This window comes from Amblyomma americanum, chromosome 10, assembly GCF_052857255.1.
Source record: "Amblyomma americanum isolate KBUSLIRL-KWMA chromosome 10, ASM5285725v1, whole genome shotgun sequence".
Taxonomy (NCBI): Eukaryota; Metazoa; Arthropoda; class Arachnida; order Ixodida; family Ixodidae; genus Amblyomma; species Amblyomma americanum.
The window spans coordinates 71,908,685-71,931,657 of record NC_135506.1 but is presented as its reverse complement, the minus strand read 5'-3'; the positions used below and the strand labels follow the sequence as shown (position 1 = coordinate 71,931,657).

At 48.3% G+C, this 22,973-nt stretch overlaps 1 protein-coding gene across 1 annotated transcript; it reads left to right on the top strand.

Annotated features, from left to right (window-relative positions):
* The first annotated feature begins 1,210 nt into the window (after nt 1-1,210).
* Nucleotides 1,211-22,772, top strand: LOC144108401 (uncharacterized). The gene is made up of 4 exons (XM_077641647.1): nt 1,211-1,293; nt 11,814-11,914; nt 16,632-16,787; nt 22,530-22,772. The coding sequence occupies exons 1-4, from the start codon at nt 1,221-1,223 to the stop codon at nt 22,770-22,772; spliced, it is 573 nt and encodes a 190-aa protein (XP_077497773.1). The 5' UTR covers nt 1,211-1,220.
* Nucleotides 22,773-22,973: the final 201 nt, after the last annotated feature.

Sequence of the window (22,973 nt, the reverse complement as noted above, 5' to 3'; positions counted from 1 at the left end):
TGACAGAAAGGCCAGCGAAATGTCGCTGTTGATGTCGCATGTTGCAGATGTAATACAAAAAGCGAGCTACACGATGCGATGCACAACCCGTTTTCTGTATATCAATCCGCTCTACCTGCGAGACATAAGTGAATTTGAGGTAACAGCCAACAATTCAATGAATACACCGTCGAAATGCCACAAGAATTTGAAACGCTTAAGGATCGAATAAATCATTGAAGCCCTCAGTAATGTCATCAGTATTACTCGTTACAGAATTTTCATGGCGGAGGACAAAGAATATATTTAATGTCGACCTAAAATGGCCTAAGACTAGCAAAGAACTTTGCATTTAACACAATGTTTTACGTCACTCATTCACGCATCTACGCTGGGTTCGAGACACCCACCATTAATTAGACGATGGGCCAAAAAAGAGCTGAAAGAGAAGTGCGGATGAGATCTTGCAGTGACTCGTTGGAAGCTGCAGCGGCTGCAATTGGCAGTAAAATTGGAGGCCACAACTTACAAAACTGGAGGCGAATACTCCACTACAAATTTTTCACTGCGGTAGTTGTGTTCATGTTCAGAGAAGACGAGTATGAAAGCATTGCAACCCTTTTCCATTACAATAATGAGACTATCGGGGTTACTTCGCACATTTCGAGAAAAAAGCGCCAATCGTTTTTCGGCCTGTTCACACCTTAATAAAGTTAGTTATACATCTATATGCAGCGATGTTTGGTTGTCTGGTTTCCTAGTCGCTTTTGTTGGTTGTCATGGACAGTGAATGTTATGATTTCGTGCCTTGCTTCAATGGGCCAGTTTGTTATTTACCACGACCGCCATTTTCTTGTTCGCAATTATATGCGCATGTGATTACAGAATTGCACATTTGTCAGGGCTATTCTCTATTGCCTGGGCTTGTCGCCAAGAAACGTTCGTTCAAAAAGAACCTCGACGAGGGACACTGAGCATTATGCCACCCATGAGCTCCGTTACTTCGCTTCTCTGCACAGGTGTGTTCAGAAAGGAGTTGACTTCTTTTTACCTCTGAATTTATATTTGCTGGCTGGCGTTCTCCCCACACCGCAATGTGTAAGCAGCTGATTCCTTGCCAGTGCTCAGCGCTATCCCTGAGCTTTCACTTTTCAGCATTTTAATGTGTGCAAGATGCTCTTGTTTGAAATATGAACGATCTTTTTCAACTTCAGGCTGGTCCCTACATAGAGGTCCTTGTCATGGAGTACCTGTATCACGTCATGGGCTTCGCCAACATCATTGGAGAGCTGCTGGTCGTGTTTCAGTTGTACGGTGAGGTGGAATTAATCCATTACATCACACGCTCAACGGGAAGGAAGAATTGGCTTATCTATGTTGTGCGATGAGTTATGAATGTAGGGTAGTATTTCTTGCGCATACATTTATTACCAACCATAACGAATGTAGGTGGGCGGTAACGTTTTTAGTTATCTTTTCAAGCACAAACGAACAAATGCAAGAGAGAACTCTCACTATGTGCTTCTTTCTAGGAGACTCGAAATACTAGTCTAAAGGCATCTAAAGTAATACAAGACAAAAACAATATCCAGCACGTAAAGCTTAAAGGTCACGTGAAACAAATGTTAGCCTCGCTCTTACAAAGCAAACCAGCTACTGCAGTGCTTCAGGAAAAAAGGTTCGTCACCGCTATTAGGCTAGATCTCCAGAGTCTGCTTAGCCTTTTGGCAGGGCCGCTGAGTCATACCGCAGGAATGTCGTGAACGGCCAATATGCATCGTACCTCCGTCAACTATGTGACATTCCTTGTGTGCTACGAGGTACATTCCTTGTGTGTGCTACGAGGTACATTCCTTGTGTGTGCTACGAGGATCCACGTTCGACGGCGCGGCGTAGACGGAGACCCAGATGACAGGCATCATCAATTACCCAGCCATGCTCGTTGAGAGTGACAACCAGAACGAAGTGGTTTAAGCCAAACCGGACCCAACCGGACCCGCCGCCGCCGCCGCGGGGAAACAGGCTTTATCCTCCCCAATTTGCGTGGCCGTTCCAGGTGCGGCCCTCCCAGGCACATTCCAGGACAAGGGAGCTGTCAGCGGGCCAGAGCGCGCCGTACCACAGCCGACGCTATGCGCTACCGCGAAGACAACATTCTTTCCCTCGGACTCAACACGTGAGGGGGGGGGCGAGACCACGATGCGGTGGTATGTTTGTGCGCCCAAGTGAAAGCCCTAGCCCCCCTCCTTCCCCTTACGACGTGGGCTATCGCCGGGAAGGCACCCACAGCTTCCCGCCGTGCCTCGTGAACAAAAGCGCATTCCCAGAAGGGCCGTGACAGACACCTGTCATGGCGGACAGGCAGTACTCGCCAAGAATGTGGAAAGACAGGCGCTAGTGAACAATAAGCGCATTCCCAAGATGGCCGTGACGGACACCTGTCATGGCGGACAGGCAAGACTCGCCAAGAATGTGGGAAGACAGGGGCGACCCTTAGTCTGGTTTCCCGGAGCAACAGACGAACCCATTCATGCTTATTAGCTGTGTCCCGCCGTCGGTAGCGCGGCAGCATCGTGGGCCCTTTCGCCCCCTCCTCTGTTGTTGACGAGCGACGCGGACCGATGGTGGGAGGCGGTATGCATGCCTGAGGCAAGGATTAGCTCCGGAGAGAGAGCCTGTGTATACTCTCACTTGAGAGAGAGTGGTGGCGTTTTTGTTGTTTATTTAGTTTGTATTGTTAACAGACTCTGGGTTCGAGGCTAAGCCCAACCCAAGGGGTTGTCCCCATCTCGCATGTTATTTTTGATTGGAGAATTGATGCTTTGGGCGGGCCACTGGAAATGACCGCCCTTAGTCCTTTGTTAATCAAGTGCTTAAAAGCACATGTAAACGGATGCAGTCCAGTCCAGTCTGAGCTGAGGACGACATCGTTCGCCAAGAGGGCCTTCAGCGCCGAAGCCCGACGGCGTGCAGCTTCTGCCAGCAACCGCTCGAGCCCAACTCCGGAGCCACTCCATCGCCCCCATGAAGTCGTCGGCACGTAAGCTCGGACGCCCCAGCCTCTGATGTATAACCTTAAACATGTGTAATTATTGAATATACCTGTTTGTTTAAACTGAGCCATACGGTGTCTCTTTGCATCTCCGTCCCGTGTGGACCTGCGCATTATGGGGGTCATCACACTGGTGTCAGAAGTGGGGTCTCAAAAACGAATGTCCTCTGAATGCTGCGACATTCATGACTTCAAAATTGTAATCAAAAGGGAATCACGGGACTGATTGTGGGACTTTTACCCCCATTTGAGAGGCTTGAGGCACTGGAGGGCTTGAAAAAAAAAATGACTGTATCTGAGGGAGCTCCCACTCCACAGCCGTCGCTCGGAGCAAGCATGCTGGCATTAGGAAGCGTCATTCCGACGTTTACGGGAGATAAGACAGGGGTTCCAATCTGCGATTTCTTTTCCATGCTAGAAGAGATTGGGAAAATGGGGGGATGGTCCGATGCTCAAATGCTGGGAATGGCGAGGTGTAAGATGGCAGGAGCTGCTCATGATTTTGCATGGCGAGACGAAAAAGTAAAATCCACAAAATCATTTGCGGAATTTAAGAAGCTCGCGTTTGAGCATTTCGACACTGAACCACGTCACGTGCGGGTACAGAGGTTCCGTGACGCCGTACAGATGGTAGGGGAGGACGTGCGAACGTTTGCGTCGCGGCTTCAGCGCTTAGCGCGCGATACGTTAAGCAGGGAGGAGGAAGGAGACCAGCTAAAGAAGAAATACGCGGAGGATATACTTAAAGAGGAAATGACCGCTTTGTTCGTGGCTGGTCTGCAAGACCCCGTGCGCCGGTTCGTGCTCTCGCGCAAGCCGAGCAATTTCGACCAAGCCGTGGAGGCCGCATTGGATGAGGAACGAAATGAGGCGTTAACGACAGCCGCAGCGAGAGTGCGCGTCATAGAGAGAGCGGTGCTCAACCCTGAGGTTGCTCTCTTGACAGAGCGATTAGATCGCTTAGAACAGCTGCTATCTCAGCAGGTAGAACGCCAGGTTGAAGCGCGCGCTCAACAGCGCTCATTCGCTGGAAACCGGAGACCGCCACAAAGCTACAGGCGCGGTATGCGAGATTTTGAAGAAATCGTATGCTTCGCTTGCCAGGGTCGCGGACACATCGCCAGGTTCTGCCAAAACGTGCGCCGTGGGGAGCCACAAAGAGAAGCAGGCGAGACACGCCCTAAGCAAGCCTACAGCGGGGCTCCAGATACCGAGACAAAAAACTAGTTAGTCCTCCCCAGCCTGAGGAGCGTGGGGAGGGAGCAGTGGATGATGAGGTGGTGGTAGTTTGTGTGGCCGACGAGGCATGCCCTGTTGTGCGTTGCAAGTTAAATGGTTGTTGCATGGAATTGTTGATAGATACGGGGTCAAAGGTGACATTGCTTAAGGAGAGCAGTTTTAACACGCTTCGAAGGAAGGGGACCGCGAGGTGTTGGAAGCGTCTGGTGGTATGGCAACCAAATTTGTAGGCATAACGGGGGATCCTCTTGGCATAAGTGGACTCTACCGGTTACACTTCTCTCTCGGCGGAATTGCATTGGAGCACCCCTGCTACGTATGCCCGGACACGGTGTCTCTGCCAAACGGAGTGTCAGGTATATTAGGGCAGGATTTTTTGAGAAAAGGGAAGGTAGTTGTCTCATTCTCTGAGGAAGAGGTTAATGCGGGCGGCTCAAAGGTTCCGTTTTTGAACAGGAGAGGGGCTGAGATTCGCATTACCGATATTGACACCCGTCAAACAGTGGGATTATTGGAGAAGGTATATTCGCGGGTTGCCGTCCGGCTGGTCGAGGAGGCGGTCGTCCTTCCTTGGTCGGAGCACATTTTGTACGCGTTTGTGCCTTCAGATGTAGAGAGCGGCGCCGTGGGAGTGCTTGAGCCGGTCGACTCCCTCAGCAATGGCCTGAAGGCAGCCGCGTGCCTCGTGACAGTTAATGACGCCCACAGAGTGCCCCTACGGGTGGTTAACTGTAGCCAGCAGCCACTGAGCCTTCCCAAGAACAAAACATTGGCTTTCTTCACCTCTGCGATAGAGCAACGTGAGCCCACCGATACGGTACTCGCAACTGTAGAGCATGCTAGTCCTTCGGCTGCTCCAAAGGTGTCGTTCGATCTTTCTCACGTAAAATCCAGGGAGAGGGAGGCTCTGGCTGGTTTGCTGAACGACTACTCGGAGGTATTCGCTGCGTCCAACCTGGATTTGGGCTGCTGTGGCGTTATAAAGCACAGGATAGAAACCGGCACTTCATCGCCCGTTTACCAGCGTGCGTACAGGATTCCTTACTCCCAACGTGAGGAGATGGAGCGGCAGGTGCAGGACCTGATTGATCGCGGCATTGTCGAACACTCAAAGTCACCCTGGGGAGCACCAGCACTATTGGTGGAAAAGCCAGATGGCTCATATCGATTGGTAGTGGACTACCGCAAACTAAATGCCTTAACTCGCATCGATCCATACCCCATCCCCAATATACAGGAGACGCTTTCTCAGCTGGGCTCTGCCAGGTACTTCACGGTAGTGGACATGGCGGCGGGATTCTGGCAGATAGCAATGGATCCGGCAGATGCCGAGAAAACGGCATTCAACACGCCCTCAGGGCACTATGAATGGAAAAGAATGCCGATGGGTCTGGCCAACAGCCCTGCTGTCTGGCAGAGAACCGCTGATGTTATCCTGGCAGGTCTTCTGGGGAGGCTGTGCTTCGTGTATATGGATGACATTATCATATACAGTGACAGTTTTGATAACCATTTGCGCGATATTGAGCAGGTTTTGGTGCGACTAAGAGCAGCGGGTCTCAAGCTGAAGCCCTCTAAGTGCCAATTCCTCAAAAACGAGGTGAAATACCTCGGGCACGTTGTTTCAGCTGACGGCGTGCGACCGGACCCTGAGAAACTAAGGTGTGTCTCGGATTTTCCATCCCCGACTAGCGTCCGCCAGGTCCGGCAGTTTCTCGGCCTGATCGGTTACTACCGAAGGCACATAGAGGAGTTCGCCAAGCTCGCTAAGCCGCTCACCGCCTTAACAGCCAAAAATGTCGCCTTTCGCTGGGACGAAAACGCGGAGAATGCTTTTGGGGCCCTGAAAAGGAAGCTAATGAGTGCACCGCTGTTGCGCCACCCGGATTTTAGTTTGCCCTTCGTTATGGACACAGATGCGTCAAAGTTCGCAGTTGGTGCCGTGCTATCTCAGGTTATCGAGGGCAAAGAACATCCCGTTGCTTTTGCTAGCCGACAGCTGAGCCCCACAGAGCAAAAGTACGGAGCTACGGAAAGGGAGTGCCTCGCCGTTGTCTGGGCAGTAAAGCACTTCAGATGCTACCTTTACGGCCGCAAATTCAAGCTAGTCACAGACTGCCATCCTCTGAAATGGGTGATGAGTGTCAGGGACCCTAGCTCGCGACTCGCTAGATGGAATCTACACCTGCAGGAATACTGCTTTGAAGTTGAGCACAAGTCAGGAAAGACACATCTGAATGCTGATGCACTCAGCCGCACAGCTGCCGTGGCAGCTATAGATGAGTTTGTCCCCGTAGTCGACCCCGCCGAATTACGCACAGAGCAGTGCAAAGATCCTGACCTGAAGCGAATAATCGAAAGCTTAGAGGGCGCACCGTCTCACCCCGAACAGCTAGGTTATTTCATTGGCAAAGACGGCACCCTGTGTCGGCGCACGAGGCCAACCAGGAAAGGGAGACAAGAGAAAACCGCTTGGGAGAGAGTCGTCATACCTCGGTCGTGGACAGAAAGGGTTCTTCGCGCGTTTCACGATGCGCCATGCGCCGGTCATTTTGGCGTAGCGAAGACACGCAGGCGTGTGGAGCGTTTGTACTTTTGGAGTGGCATGCGACAGGATGTTAGAGACTACTGTGCGAAGTGTCATTCCTGTCTCGAAAGAAAAACACCCAAGGGACGAAGACCAGCTCCAATTCAGCCGTTCCCTGAGGTTTCGGCTCCCTTCGAGCGGACAAGTATGGACATAATGGGCCCCTTGCCCACGACCACTTCCGGAAACAAGTACATTTTAGTATTTGTCGATCACCTTTCAAAATACGCGGAAGCGGTAGCACTCCCAGATCAGAAGGCAGACACGGTTGCAAGAGCATTTGTCGAACAGATCGTGCTCCGACATGGACCTCCGAGGCAACTCTTGACAGATCGGGGAACGAACTTCGTGTTGCAGCTAATGAGGAGAGTTTGCGAGCTGCTTAAGATCGCTAAGAAGCAGACAACACCGTACCATCCGGCTTGCAACGGTGCGGTGGAGCGACTGAACCAAACCGTGGCCGGGTTCCTGTCGCATTTTGTTTCGCGCACCAGCGGGACTGGGACTTGTGGCTCCCGTATGCAATGTTTGCCTACAATTCCGCAGCACACGAGAGCACGGGCGAATCGCCATTCTTCTCTACGGCCGAGACCCGGACCAGCCTAGTGAAGTGCCAGAGGGCCCCCGTCGTGTCCCATACGCTTCACTGGACGACTATAAGGTTGAGCTAGAATCGCGCTTGCAAGTGGCGAGGGACATCGCAAAGGAGTCCTTAAAGAAAGCGGCGAAGCGCAGGAAGGAGGTGCACGATCGCAGTGCTAGAGACGCGCCGTTTGATGTGGGGGACAGCGTGTACATTGAAAACTGCCAAAGGCAGATTGGGCTAGCTCGTAAGTTCCAGACGAAGTGGAGAGGACCGTGCGAGGTTGTCGAGAAGCTTTCTCCGGTAAACTTCAGAGTCCGAGACGTGAACCGGCGTTTGATAAGGATACACGCAAATCGCCTCAAGTCGGCACCGGTTCAGTATTCACGAAATGAGGAAAGGGAAAGCGCGGATTTTGATGGGGACAGAAGTGAAGCGGAGCGCGCAGATAGTTCGCAAGAAACGCCCTCTCCTGCATTTGTTCGGCAGGCGCCCGAGGTGACGGCCGGAATGCCACCGGATTTACTTCATGCATTGCTAGAAGAAGAAGCGCGCGAGGTTGCCGCGCAGATAACGCCAGGAGAGGCTCCTGCCACGAGCCCTCGCGAGTCCCAAAGCAGACAAAGGGGCACAGACTTACTTAGTATGACTCATGAAGGCCGATATCCGCTGCGAAATCGGAAAGCTAAGTCGGACTAATGGCGTAAACAGAGCGGAGTTGTGAACTGGTTAGAATTGTGTAATGCCGCAGCTCATAACATTGCTATGTGCTTATGTGTTAAGTTATCGGAGTTGGTAGTGAAACCTTTCTGTCATTAAGTAACACCTTCACAGGAGAGCATGCGGAGCGCATGCAGAACCTGCCCTACTTCCTTTCGTTATCTATATTTTTGTCTGTGCCGTGATCGTGCTAGAAGTGGGAGCTCCTTTGTAACTGTGGTAAATTTATTTCGTCCAGTTTGGACTAGAAAGGAGAGGCTTGGGTGCTGAGTTTCATGTTTATCTGTAAAAGAAGATCAGTGCTGCCCCTGGAGACGCCAGTTATGACAGCGGAGGCATATGGTGTTGTGCAGTGGTGTTGAGTGCAGCGAAAAGTGTTTTGTCGGACGCACTGTGCGAGGCGATTCAGAAAGACAAGGGGAGCTGCGTGGACTCAAATGTTCGGAGAACATTCTTCTGGAGGGTGAGCGAGTGTGACATTCCTTGTGTGCTACGAGGTACATTCCTTGTGTGTGCTACGAGGTACATTCCTTGTGTGTGCTACGAGGATCCACGTTCGACGGCGCGGCGTAGACGGAGACCCAGATGACAGGCATCATCAATTACCCAGCCATGCTCGTTGAGAGTGACAACCAGAACGAAGTGGTTTAAGCCAAACCGGACCCAACCGGACCCGCCGCCGCCGCCGCGGGGAAACAGGCTTTATCCTCCCCAATTTGCGTGGCCGTTCCAGGTGCGGCCCTCCCGGGCACATTCCAGGACAAGGGAGCTGTCAGCGGGCCAGAGCGCGCCGTACCACAGCCGACGCTATGCGCTACCGCGAAGACAACATTCTTTCCCTCGGACTCAACACGTGAGGGGGGGCGAGACCACGATGCGGTGGTATGTTTGTGCGCCCAAGTGAAAGCCCTAGCCCCCCCTCCTTCCCCTTACGACGTAGGCTATCGCCGGGAAGGCACCCACAGCTTCCCGCCGTGCCTCGTGAACAAAAGCGCATTCCCAGAAGGGCCGTGACAGACACCTGTCATGGCGGACAGGCAGTACTCGCCAAGAATGTGGAAAGACAGGCGCTAGTGAACAATAAGCGCATTCCCAAGATGGCCGTGACGGACACCTGTCATGGCGGACAGGCAAGACTCGCCAAGAATGTGGGAAGACAGGGGCGACCCTTAGTCTGGTTTCCCGGCGCAACAGACAAACCCATTCATGCTTATTAGCTGTGGCCCGCCGTCGGTAGCGTGGCAGCATCGTGGGCCCTTTCGCCCCCTCCTCTGTTGTTGACGAGCGACGCGGACCGATGGTGGGAGGCGGTATGCATGCCTGAGGCAAGGATTAGCTCCGAAGAGAGAGCCTGTGTATACTCTCACTTGAGAGAGAGTGGTGGCGTTTTTGTTGTTTATTTAGTTTGTATTGTTAACAGACTCTGGGTTCGAGGCTAAGCCCAACCCAAGGGGTTGTCCCCATCTCGCATGTTATTTTTGATTGGAGAATTGATGCTTTGGGCGGGCCACTGGAAATGACCGCCCTTAGTCCTTTGTTAATCAAGTGCTTAAAAGCACATGTAAACGGATGCAGTCCAGTCCAGTCTGAGCTGAGGACGACATCGTTCGCCAAGAGGGCCTTCAGCGCCGAAGCCCGACGGCGTGCAGCTTCTGCCAGCAACCGCTCGAGCCCAACTCCGGAGCCACTCCATCGCCCCCATGAAGTCGTCGGCACGTAAGCTCGGACGCCCCAGCCTCTGATGTATAACCTTAAACATGTGTAATTATTGAATATACCTGTTTGTTTAAACTGAGCCATACGGTGTCTCTTTGCCTCTCCGTCCCGTGTGGACCTGCGCATTATGGGGGTCATCACAACTATGTTCAGTCCTGACAGGGACAAAGTGCGTTTTTAGTGATAGGCATTTCTTTTTTAGTGGTGTGGTACTTGTCTGCTGAGGGCAGCGAAAGGAAACTTATCACAATGAAACAAGAAGGATGGTTACATAAACGAAAAAATAATAGGAATGACCGTTGATCCACTCCCTGCATCCGACCATCATAGACCAAGCAACTGCACCGGTTCTGCGCCACCCCGACAGCAACTCAGTCCATAATTTCCTCTCTCCTTCAGACCCTTTACCACAAACGGCTACCTCCCGTTTCTTTTGCTAATTACTGCATTACATTCGTATGCATAGCGCCCCCTCGCTTCCCTTGATATCCTCCTGTCAGTTAAAACTAACTGGCCTAACAACCATGCATTGTTTAGCAACTCTCAACGGTGAGCAATTTGTAATCGGCACGAGTGCCTCTTGAATGCCAATAGGCTGACGCAATGGCCAGTTTCGGGCAAAGCTGCGCATTAATTAAGTGAAACTTAGCGGACTCTACTGCCGAAGAGGTGTGCAAGAGGTGTGCATCTTCCTGTGAGGACCACCGATCACCATCCCGCACGCCCTCGGACGCCCCTGCCGCCACCGATTCAGTCAACCGGATCGTCCGACGTGAACTGGAGGCCCTCGCACCTGTGATACCCCGCAGCTCCACCAAAGATATTACGTGGTCCAGGCGGGAACGACGCGAGAACGCCCGGGCACATCACACAGGTCAAGACCACAGGGCGGCCCGCACAGAGCACCAGGCACAGAGCACCGAATCCCAGAGCACGCGCGCTTTCGAAAGTCTTCATTCATCTCTTCTATCTGTTGCAATATATAGCAGGCGACTCAATACAGTTTTCATCAGGCGGAGGCCCGACATCATATGGACATGAAAATGCGTTTTCAATGCAGAAACAAGGTTATATAAAAAATGGGGGAAAAGCTGCGAATTTTGCTTCTGAAGTTGTTAATCACTCGTTAAGAACGTCCTATAGTAGAAAGAGCTTAGCTGCTCTGCGGAGCGTTTAACGCTCGCATACGGGGTGCAGACGGCGCCTACACCCAGAATGACTCAGTCAATGGACGTTTCTTTTTTTTTCTTTTGCACATAACCACTCCTCATGCTTGCTCAGGCAAGGAGCTTCTTGGGGCAAAGAAAGATTTACAAAGTTCAGTGCACTGTGTGGGGAAGGAGTAATGTGCCGTAAGCTGGACTGGAAAATGCAGTGATTTTATACTTACGCTACTCAATATTTACTTCTCTTTGTGACTGACTGAATCTACACCACGCCTACCTTTGCTTCTGGTGACTGCGTACAGCCAAGCGGCAATGGAGGTGTGTCCTCTAGCCTATTACAAAAATCAAAACCGAGCTAGACGAAATTCGGCAGGAATGAAATTACTATAAAACGCCTTCCCAGCTGGCTTTTATCGTGCGAGAATCAACCAGCTAGAAATTGAATTCACGATGCCGTCTGCGTTCTTGAGACTGAACACTACATACAAGCGCTGACAATAAGAAAGGAACAGCGAGCACCTTTCGCTGTTTTTCGCTTATGCGCCTGCAGGCCTGTTAGTCTCTGAAAGTTTGGAAGCCAAATTTTTGAAAGCACTTTGTTTCAAAGTGGTACCGTTAATACAATTTGATCCACAGCCCTTAATCTTGCTTCTGACTTGACTGCTGTGCCTGTCTTGAGGATCTTTTCAGCCTGCTACCTTACCGCTTAATCTAGTAACTCTGCGCTACTGAATATTAACTCAAATTTATCCCTAACTGCTCCAATGCCAGGTCTGGAGCGCGTGGTGATTGACTGCGGCCTCATGCTGGAAAAGACGCCCGGCCGGATCCTGCAGGTGCTGTGGTCGTCCGTCACCCCAATGCTGCTCACGGTAAGAGATAGAATTTTCCTCATTAAATATGCATATATAATATACAAGTTGTTTCACGTAACTTAAACAAAGGATTTTTAAAAAGTGGAGTACCGGAGCTAAGTGAAACTAACGACATATTGTGTCCCGTCGTGTGGCGTTCCTCGGATTACTTTTTAATTCAGCTTATAGTTGATGAAGTTTACAAATACAATATTATACATTAAATACAAATTTTCTAATATTCACTTTAGGAGGTTCAGAAAGAATGGATCCAGTTTTTTTGTAGCAGCGTACTATCTGCCGCAAGTTTGCGGGACCTGCGATGCGTGGCGGAGCTAAGCAAAACTGCACTGCTGCACCATCTGCGCCACAGAGCGCTGTGTCAAGGCTCACGGCACGCCTGCGGCTGCAGTACTCTGAGTGAGGCTCGACACCATGCTCTGTGGCGGCAGATGGCGCAGCAGTGCAATTTTGCTTAGCTCCGCCACGCATCGCAGGTCCGGCAAACTTTTGCGGCCGACAGTACCTCATACGCGGTTCTTTTTCTCGGCATTTCAAGAAAGCCCGCGATATATGCAAAACGTCAACAGCTGACTGCGTTTACGTGCTACCATATTCGAGCGCTTTAAACCGTGTTTTGAACGAACGAAACGTGCTCGCTGACGATGCCTCAGTGAGCGGCCGCTGCTCATTTCGAAGGGCTGCAAAGTTATAAAAATGACGGAAGTAAAACGGAGGCTACCTTCACATACGCCAATTTACTGCTTTCACTTCCTTTTTGGTTTTTATATGCAATGGCTGAGTAGAAATTCCGTCTGAATTGGTTGCCAATGGCGTGCCTGTCACTTATCGCAGATCACGGTACGCGCTTTCCGCTTTCACAAAGAATGTGCTGAAGCACTTTCGAGACTATGCTGAGAGCCGCGTCGGCCAGTCACTCAGAGGCGTTAGCGCGCACGCTTCGTTCACTGAGGACACGCCGCGCTGCAATACGACACTGGAAGAGCGAAACTCGTCCAGTCGACAACGGAAGACACTGGAGAAGCGGAATCATGAGTATTCTTTTTCATCTTTCGCGGGTTTTCTTCAAATGCTGGAAAAAGAACCACGTATAACATACGTTGCCAAAAAATATTAGATTAATTGCTTCGTAACCCCATCTACAATATAAGAAACCGCATGCGATGCTTAAGTGACTATGGAAATTTTTCGTTAATAATCTACGCGAAATACCTATTTACACGAAATTTAACATTCACTCTGAGGAGCACCACACAGTGGGAAACTACATGTCGCTGTTTTCACCCAGCTCCAGTGCGCCTTTTTTTTTAATCCTTGGTTCAGCTTGTGTAAAATACCCCGCATATTGAGCCTTACATTTTCGGCTTGCGTTTCGTTCCTAATTTCACTTCAAATTCGGGTGAAAATTATGCTCTCAAAAAGAAAAACTTCCAAAATTTGGGGTATCGCGGTTGGTGTCCTTGCAGTAAGCATAATTGACTTAATTAAGCCCCATTATAGGCACTTCTTCCACACCGTTGAACATTCGCATTGGCTATCTGCGACACTTCTGATTGCAGCATGGGAAATAAGAAAGGATCCACGAGGCCGCAATTAACTATACCCGTTTCCAACCTTTGACATGACACTGGGCGATAATACGGCTCGCCGTAATGAACGCAACAATTTGTCCTGCAGTGCAGGAAGGGAAGAAATTTTTCGAGTCTGTTTGTTGCTTTTGCTTTGATGTCACGGGAACAAACCCACCTTCAAAAATGAGTGAAGGTACGAGTATCATTCTACTATTGTTTTCAACGCCTGTACGCCTAATCAACGTGGATATTTTGGCATGAAAGCGGCCCAAATCTGCACAACTTTTCCTTGTGTGCCGAAGCACATCAGTCGGTATCCTTCCACATGCCTATACATGTCGATACGTCTGGCTCATCTGTTTTTCAACGGATCGTGATTGAAAAAATTTGATTAAGAGCCATCGCAATATCTCAGTGGCTATGCCGCTCGGCTTTTGTCAGGAAAGATGATGGCTCGATCCCGAATGCGGCGGTCGCATTTCGATGAAGGCGAAATGCTAAAGCCGGTGTACTGTGCGATGTCACTGCAAGTTAGCCAGATGGTCAAAGTTATCCAGAGCCCTCTACTACGGCGTCCCTCATAGCCTGGGTACGTTCAATGTCATTCGATTAATTTTTGATAGTGTTTAAATACCGCATTGTGTTTATGGATGCTTTACAGCATTTTCTAACGCAAGAAATGCAGTAGCTAATAAGCGCTTCCATTCTAACGACGATTGAAAAGGCGAAACTGCGACATTGCACCAAAACAGTATTCACCTGTCAATATTCAAGTTGACGTTCTCACCGAAAAGACACGTTTTCTCAGGTGCAACCGCATTTGTTTTCATCACGTGCTTTCGCTACCATCGTCGCATTAGTTGTTCAATGTTGCTGTCATCTACATACAGAAAGCGAATATATGCAGGAATCCCAAATTTTTCTTCACATTTTTTATATACCATGTACAACCTCTGCAATATCAAGCAATCTGGAACCAACGCTTTTCATTACCATCATCAGCCCAACCAAGCTCAATGCAGTGCAAAGGCATCTCGTATATCTCTCCAATCAACTCTTTCCGTTGCCAGCTGGGGGTCACCCTCTCTCCTCAGGCTACTTAATCTGATCTGCCGACCTAACCTTATGCCACCTCTTGCTACGCTTGCCTTCTCTTGGAATCCACTCCGTTACTATTAATGCCCACCGGTTATCGTGTCATCGCATTATATTCGCTGCCCAAGCCCATTTATTCCTCTTGGTTTCAACTAGGATGTCATTAACCCGCGTTTGTTCTCTGAACCATTGTGCCTTCTTCCAGTTTTAAACATTACACCTATTAAGATACTCTTTTTTTTTGGCCGATAAAGCATTCGGTGCTGGAAAAATACAATTTGCATGCCTCGCCACTTATATCCCTGGTCTTTGCGACAGGTGCGATGTATCTGAAACGTTATGAATGCCTTCCTCTGGTTTGAGAGTAAGAGCCAGTTTTTTTTTATTACAGTTTTGTCGAGGGATGCGATTCTTTGGTGACCAAGCTGCAGATTCAGTCAGGACTATATGTGGTATTACACCTACACAGAAGACGTATAGTACAGCTCTGAACGTGGGCATCAGAAGCCCATCAAGGTTGTGGGAGCTTGCATGTAGGGCCAGTGCCTGTATTACGCGCTTCCGCGCTGGTAAATAAATCTAAAAGCCGGATTTGCAGCATTTTCAATTTAATTTATTCAATTTGTTCATTTACTGTAACGGCTATTGCTGTCCTCACGGGGGGAGGGGGGGGGAGTTGCCTAACTGGAAAGAACGTGTACTTGAACGAGCATTTGCACATAGGAAAAAATGATACAGCACAATGGAGCACTCTGTGGTAGAAAACCACATAATTGAATGGATGTTTCATAGCCATATCCTATTAAAGTAACCATTAAAAACATGTGGGACACTTAGCACGCCTTAAGAGTGGAATGGAAGAGCACTATAGATCAGCATCAATGCTGCTTTGGTGCGTTCTGCCTTCTCTTCATTCCTTTTTTTCTTCCCTTTCTTGATTCTTCAGTGGGGAGGCTGTGATGAGGGGACCAGGTCACGCGACCTCTCTCTTCCAATCGATAACCAACCTCCGAGTCAAATGGGCAGATTGTTCACGACGAAATGGGCAGGTTTATTTATTTATTTCAATACATTCAAACTTCAATACCTTCAATACCTTCAAACCTTCAACATTGTTGTAGCGGGGCGCAAACGTCGAGTGTTCATTAAAAGCACTGCTGCACTTACAAACACAGTCAATGTCGCAAAGGAGCACTGAAGCAAGAAACACCTCATATGCATAGAGATATGGAAACATACATGTAAAAGTTTCAACACAAGCATTTTAGGAGTCATATCAAACACCGCATGCAAAAAAATTCGACGAACGAAACATGGTGCAAATTTTTTAACTGCCGGTCGTTTACGGTTCGCAGGTGTGTTTTAAAAGCATTTGGAAAGTGACTCCTCAAAATGACTATTCTGTTTGGACGGCTGTTCTATTCGCTTATTGTGCGTGCAAAGGAAGATGACTTAAACAAAGCAGTTCGACAAGCTATTTCTCTTATTTTGTCACTATGGTCGCTTCTTTTTGAAATGTATGTTGGAGGTTTTGAGGCAACCGTCCCGCTCAATGCCAATATTTTCATTTAAAATATCGTTTAAAATGTTATCCCGAAGACGGCGCGACGGAATTGTAGGGAATCCTAGTCAAGCTGCCTTTTTAACCTGCTTGCACTGTTGCCGTGATCGCGACAGTTCAAAACGAAACATGTTGCGCAATTCTGTATGCTTTCAAGTTTATTATTAAGAAAAATTTTTTTTTCCTAGATCCCTCACACCTGGAGAATATTACAAGGCCGAACGCACATTTAAGGCATGATGTAAGGAGGTCAAGGAACCTCTCAACTCGGTGGGCTGGTTGCCACCTGCCCGGGTGGGCCGATTGTGATCATCTAACAAGATCACGTAGCCTCTTTCAACCGTTCAGCGAATTTCGTGTCACAAAGTAATTTTTGCGGAATGTGGACTCGAATGTTACAACATTAAAATGCAGTAGGTCAAGCGCGTTAGCAAAGCGCCTGAGCAAGTTTTTGTGGCATCATGAGGCCACGGCGGGATCTGCGCAGATCTGTCTGCTGGTGGGCCTGCTGTTCCGGCCGAGTCCCACGTTCCGCGACTACGAGTATTCAACGCCGGCCAGGATCATCGCAGAAGCCGTGGTGTTTGTGGGACTGACATTCGTGCCCTCCTATGCGTACACCGTTCTCGCAGCCAACGCTTTCGTGAGTACATCGTGAATGTTAGATTGTTCTTAACGCGTGGGCTCAAACATCGCTTCTCTGTTTCGTTGAATGTGCACGATGATATTTGGCTTCTCTAAGCGGGCACCAAAGAAACAAGAACTCAACATGCAGTTGCCTTTAATTGCAGTTGACGCTTTCGTTCTACACTAGTGCATTAGCGCATACCGGAGTGTTGATATTTGCACTATTTTTAAACACTTGTTGGTTCTTGTATTTCATTGGTTCCCCCCCCCCCCACGTTTGAATTTGTTTATTTTAAGGCGAAAGCCTTTAATGGCTCATGCTCGCGATCCTGTCCGTCCGTTACGCTATTCAGCAACTCGATGAGAAAAAAAAACCTTTGTGCACGATGGGATTGCAACCACCATCCTTCCGTTCAACAGCCGAGCGTGCTAACGACTACGCTACTTCATGCCAACGCACATTTAGTTCTCCTTGTCTAGGACTCTGGAGAGTGTTTGCAGAAAGACGTCCAATCAGTCGCTTGACTCCCAAACGCCCTCCAGTATCTCTAGATTTTAAGAGTCGCAAACAATTGTGTACTTAATTAGCATCTTAACCACACATCAGTGACACAAGGAGCAACACCGTATTAAAGGCTTTCGCCTCACCGCACTTTAGGTTAGCAAAGTGACCTGAATGTTTTTTGCGGTTTTCTCTTAATTTTGTACCTATTTTCTTTATTACCTGCTTTTTAATCTTTCCATTTTTCATCCCTCTCTTCTATCTAGCTCAGTGCAGTTGTGGCCAGTGGCAGGTTTATTTGTGATGTGTCTAGGAATGTAAATTTTTGATAGCATAGTTCTAATGCACATGCGTCGAAGTACAAAGTAAAAATTGGAAATTTTTACATATCTGCCCTAGACAACATTTCAACCTTTCAGCAGGTTTGTATTGTCTGTGCTATTCGCGCAGACGTATTAATGGGTAAGCACTAATCCGATGGATGCCATCCCCGATAAAAAAATAGATATCACTGCGGCTACCTGCATTAGAGGAATGCGAAACCGTTGACACCTCCTCGACACCCGTCACCTTTCAAATTTGGCGCCATGGATGCTTTCCCGTCCATTTTATTCTTCATATTTTTGCATTTCCTTAATTACTCACCTTAACTTAACCAGGTTTACCCTGATTGTACCCTCTTTTCATATAAATCATTCATTTTGGCCCTTAAAAATTTGGTGCCATGGTTGCTTTCCATACACTTACTATATATTCGTCCAGCCTATTCAACCGTCCTTGATATTTTATAAGTAATTAACTAATTATATTATGCAAATCAAACTTTTCCTTCGATTAATTATCACACATCGAAAACATTTCATCTCATTTCAAACTTCATGTTCACTTCCTTGCCTATTCTTGCGCTATTTTGTCGTCCACGGCTGTTTTACCATCCACTCACTATATCGACGCTGCGCTATTGCGTGGTTTTTGCATTATTGGCTCTAATTAAATAGCTAATCATCCTATTCAAATCAACTTTTTTGCGCAGCATCCTCGCATTGACCTATATTGAGCCCAACCATTCGTTTTATAATATCTCTTCTGCGAACGTTGCAGTCGGCGCGGACACGTTTTGGTGATACGACCCTGCCGACATAGCCTAGAAAGGCTTTCGCATTAAAATCATCTTTTTCGCGCTGTCTGTTCACCTAGCACAAGCTCTCCGTCCCGCGGCACTGCCCGCTCATCGTCGGCTTCTATACATATCAAAAATCCATGCTTTCGCACTGATTCGATTGTAGTAAACGTTCTTCCCAGACCATTTTTTGGCTAAGGCTAGTCTGACTACAGGACTTGGCGGTTAGAGAATTTCAGAAAATACCTCACAGCTGCAAACCGGCACGCATGACTCGTCTAGGCCTTTAGTGTTACTAGGGGGAACGCAGCTGAATCACAAGTTGGAACACGAAGGCGATCAATGCCACGAATGCTTACCAACCGGTGTTCCATTTATTCAGGTGTTGTAACTACACAAACATCTCTTAGAGGTCTGAGATATTGTTTGTCTTCTTTCCCGTCTGCTTTCTTCAGTAAGCACTGCTCAATTCGTGCGACAGAGAGTAAGGAACAATTTCTTGCAGCGCAATTTTATTCCGCGCTAGTGAAGAAAAACATTCTCTTCTGAAAGGCGACAGACGCTAGTGGCTCAGAACAGCCGACCAGCGCCACTACTATACTCCTCTTGTCGCTGAAATCAAAATTGCTTCGCAGGAAAGCGTTGCCCAAAGCCGCTGGAAGCTTATTACTCCGGCAAGAGAGAGCGTTCTTAGTTCTTGGTAATTCCGGAAGTATATCTGATTAATACAAAGACAATGCAGGAGTGACTCCCTGTTGCCAATTTCCGATGCGCAAAACGTTTTTGTCAATCTCGCTATTATCGGCAGCCGGTTTCTAAATTGCCAATGCTTCCAGGGCTTCACAGCCCACTTCTTGGTTACACAATATTGAAATTTATTCAAAGAATAGTATAACATACAAAAGAATTCTTTTTTTAGTTTAAAGCGGCAAAGGGCGTTTGACACACATTCCAATCAATACACCTGTGCTTATGATTGCGGCAGCAAGGTCGTGTTGCGCACAGCCGGTTTAGATCTCCTCTTCTCGGAGACCCTTGATTGCTTGCTCGGCCATGAAAACGAGATTCGTATTTCAGGAAATCGGGACAGTGATATCACTGTACAACTGACTTGTTAAGATTCACCTCATTATTATGTGGAGTGGAATTGCAAAATGCAATGGAAGTTTTTGATAGCCAGCTGGCTAGTTAATGCGTCCATGCAGCTTTATGCATCGTACCGAGACAATAGTATCCCGGAGAAAACATTCTTTAAATTTAGAACCTTATCTCTCAATATCCTGGTCAGAATTCGATTAAAAGAGGCTGCATTATAGTTACTGTGTTGTGGTAAATAAGGCAGCCTGCAGAAATATTCCCGCGATATTTTCTGTGTTAAGAGCACCTGTGGTCCCATGGAGCAGAATTTCTTTCCGTAGCTGTGTTCAAGTACTCGGTGCATGTCGCAGCCAGTGCCGGCGGAACGAAGGGACGCTGTGATAGGACGCGTTAACCGGCGAAACTTACAGCTTTTTGCACAAAATGATAATGATAATAATGTTAATAGTAACGTTCTTGCGCCAAATATAAACAAAATGCACAAACTGCTGGCACGCCTAAACCTCATAGGGCTTGATCGGCAGAGCCCGACAGGCAACGGAACTGTGCATATATATAAAGAGGGCATGTTAATACATACTAAACATGACAAAACATTAATGTAGTCCAATGACAAAAATAAATAAATAAAAAGGCACAGAAAAATTGAGTATTTAACACCACTCCTATGCGGTTCAGCGTTAAAGAAAAGAATGCAGCACGGCAAAACTAACATCCATGTAATTGGAAATGCAAAAGAAAATTTCTTCCAACAGTTGCGTTGAAGTGACAGATCACCATTACTACCTCGGTGTAGTTAGCTATGCCGGTCGATTTTTATGTCCAGAAACAGTTGTAGCATGTTTGCATGCAAAACAATCTTAACGACAGATAACCGTTGTACGACTGCGCTTTCCTAAGTTATTCAAAGTTTTGTAGCTTGGCGCTGCCTCTGTTGTCACTACAAAGCTGGCACAGTTCTAAGAGCTGCAAACTGGGTGAGCAGGACGACCAACGTAGGGGAACAGTTTTTCAAGAGACCCTGTCTTATTTTTAACGCACCCGGTTTCAACTCAGTAATGGCCAGGAAATGAAAATTTTGAGTACAAGTTGGAAACTTCCAGAATCTCGTTAGAAGACGCTGCCCTAATCGAATTTGATAGTTCATTTTTCATTAAAAAAATACGTTGCGCAAATTGAAAATGAGCTGATCTGGCGGTTCTCTGAGCACATAAAAACTTTAAAACTGTACACGTGTTTTTGATACATGTGATGCATGAGCAGCAATTTCTTTATGTAAAAATAATCTTGTTGAAAATTTCATTTTTATGCTGTAGAGGTAAGTAAAGGTTTGCCGGTGGTGTTGTTCCGGTGATATCCAGAAACTGGATGCACCGCTTGAAGGCTTCTCGATGATATGACTTGCAGGCGAAGCGATTTAGTGAGAAACGAACTTTTATACATGCTTTTTACAGATGGTTACAAACAAAAGTCAGTATACGGCCACAGCTATCCGCGGCCGGCATAGCCGACCGCCTGCACAGAGGCGAGGGACACCGCGTCCCAACAGTCAAACTGGCGCGCCTCGCACCAGCTCTCAACGGTCACTCCCTCCGCACTCGGCCGGATCGAGCGCCTGCCAGCTAGGAGTCGCTAGAGACAAAAGCACACGGGCGCGGCTCCCTTCGCGGGTGCACCCCGAAGATGCCCGCGCCCCTTTCCACACGTAAAAATAAACTGCTAACTGCGGCTCATCAGTTTTGACGAATAGGAAAGCTTAGAACTGATGTCAGCGTTTTCCCTTACCCCCGAGTTCCTCCCCCCCCCCCCTAGGCGGTCTCGCAATCCTTCGCCAAGGGGACAGGGGTCCAAGGTCGAGGCCGGCAGATAGTCCCGCCGTCCGGAGCTGCGAAGGAAACTGCAAGGACGAATGGGGAGACTAACCAAAAAGGCATGAGTCCCCTTCTAACGGCGTGCACCAAAGCAAAACAAAATAAAACAAAACCGGACGCGCAGCCTAGGTCACTGCCCTCTCGCGGAATATTCGCAACACATGTACAAAAAGATGCGACAGCGCGCCGAACCCTACAAGGTACCTCTTAATTAAAGTGGGATCTTTTAATTAAGCGTTCTGCATTTTTAGCAGCCCGCGTCTTCACTTGATTGTCAGAACTGCAACCAGAAATGCGGTTTACAGCAATTTTTTGGAAATCTCTCGTCATCACGCGCCTAAAAAAAAAACTGCTGGTGTTCAACGTGGCTTGAACCTAGTTATACTAGCGAAAGCGCTGTTATGCATGGTCTCCACTATCTCAGATTTCAAGGTCAAGATCAAAGGTCTTGGTTAGAAACCCAATTGTCATAGACATATTGTTCACGTGGCCTTACTACCATAGCTTGGGCCGTACCACCACACAGTAAAGTTCAGTTTGACCTTGTGAGGCATTGAAGGTCATTGTCTCATGGACATCAAAATCGGAAGCTAGCTGTACCACGGGGTGTAGAGCTCTCGTTTTAAAATATTGACATTTGTGCAGATTTTATTGCACGCGATGCGCTTGGCACCACAATGTGAAGTGAAGAACTTTCCGTTGGCATTTTATAGAGCGATGTTTTGTACTGCGCGCCACTGTGACTCTCATCAATAAAAAACATCCAGTCGAAATAAAAGCAGAATTGAACGCAGTTGTAATCAATGTTTTCCGTTCCTTCATTATTGTGGATGTTCTAATTCGTCGTTTCTGATTGGGTATTTCCGGGTTGCGAGATAAACGGATGATGTTTAAACCTATACCTGTTATTTTTTTCGTTTCCCCATGACCAGTTATTTGTTCTAATACCTATGTCTGTGCTGCAATGCATAGCGGTGCTTTTTTTACAAAGTGTTTTGTTTTGTTTCAACGTTTATTTGGAAAATTGAAAATCTCTGCCTGCGTACGGTACTGCCAAGTTGATAAAGGGGGCAGGACCTCTGTCAAGCTTACGAGCTTTTAGTCCTGTCTCCTTCTCTGTCCAAGAGAAAAATAAAGACTGAATGAAATGAAATGTCGGTCCCGCAGAAACTGGAGGTGGTGAAGGCGCATGCGTCCAGGTGGCGTCCGGCTGACCCGCAGTTCGCGCGCGAGTACAAGAACCGGCTCGTGGCGCGGGGTTTGATCGTACGCCAACATCGCCACGAAGCGGTCAAGACCACCGACGGGGTCACAGTCGGGCCCACGGGCACCTTCGTCGTGCACACCGACAGACCCACCGGCTCGGAACAGCGCACTGGGGAGCAACCCGCTGCTCCGGCCTTCCAATGAGGAAGAGAGGGCCGTGGGCGTTGCTTTGAGCGCAGCCGCGCCATGCGCCACCAAGCTGGGTGTGTTGGTGCACACCTGTGGTGCTGTATGACTGCTTGAGGGCGTGCAAGCTGAGGTAAAGCATTGCTAGTACATGCCACACTTCAAGTGTTCACTCTTAACGTCTACATTTTTCTTTTATACCTGTTTCTCTATTTTCCT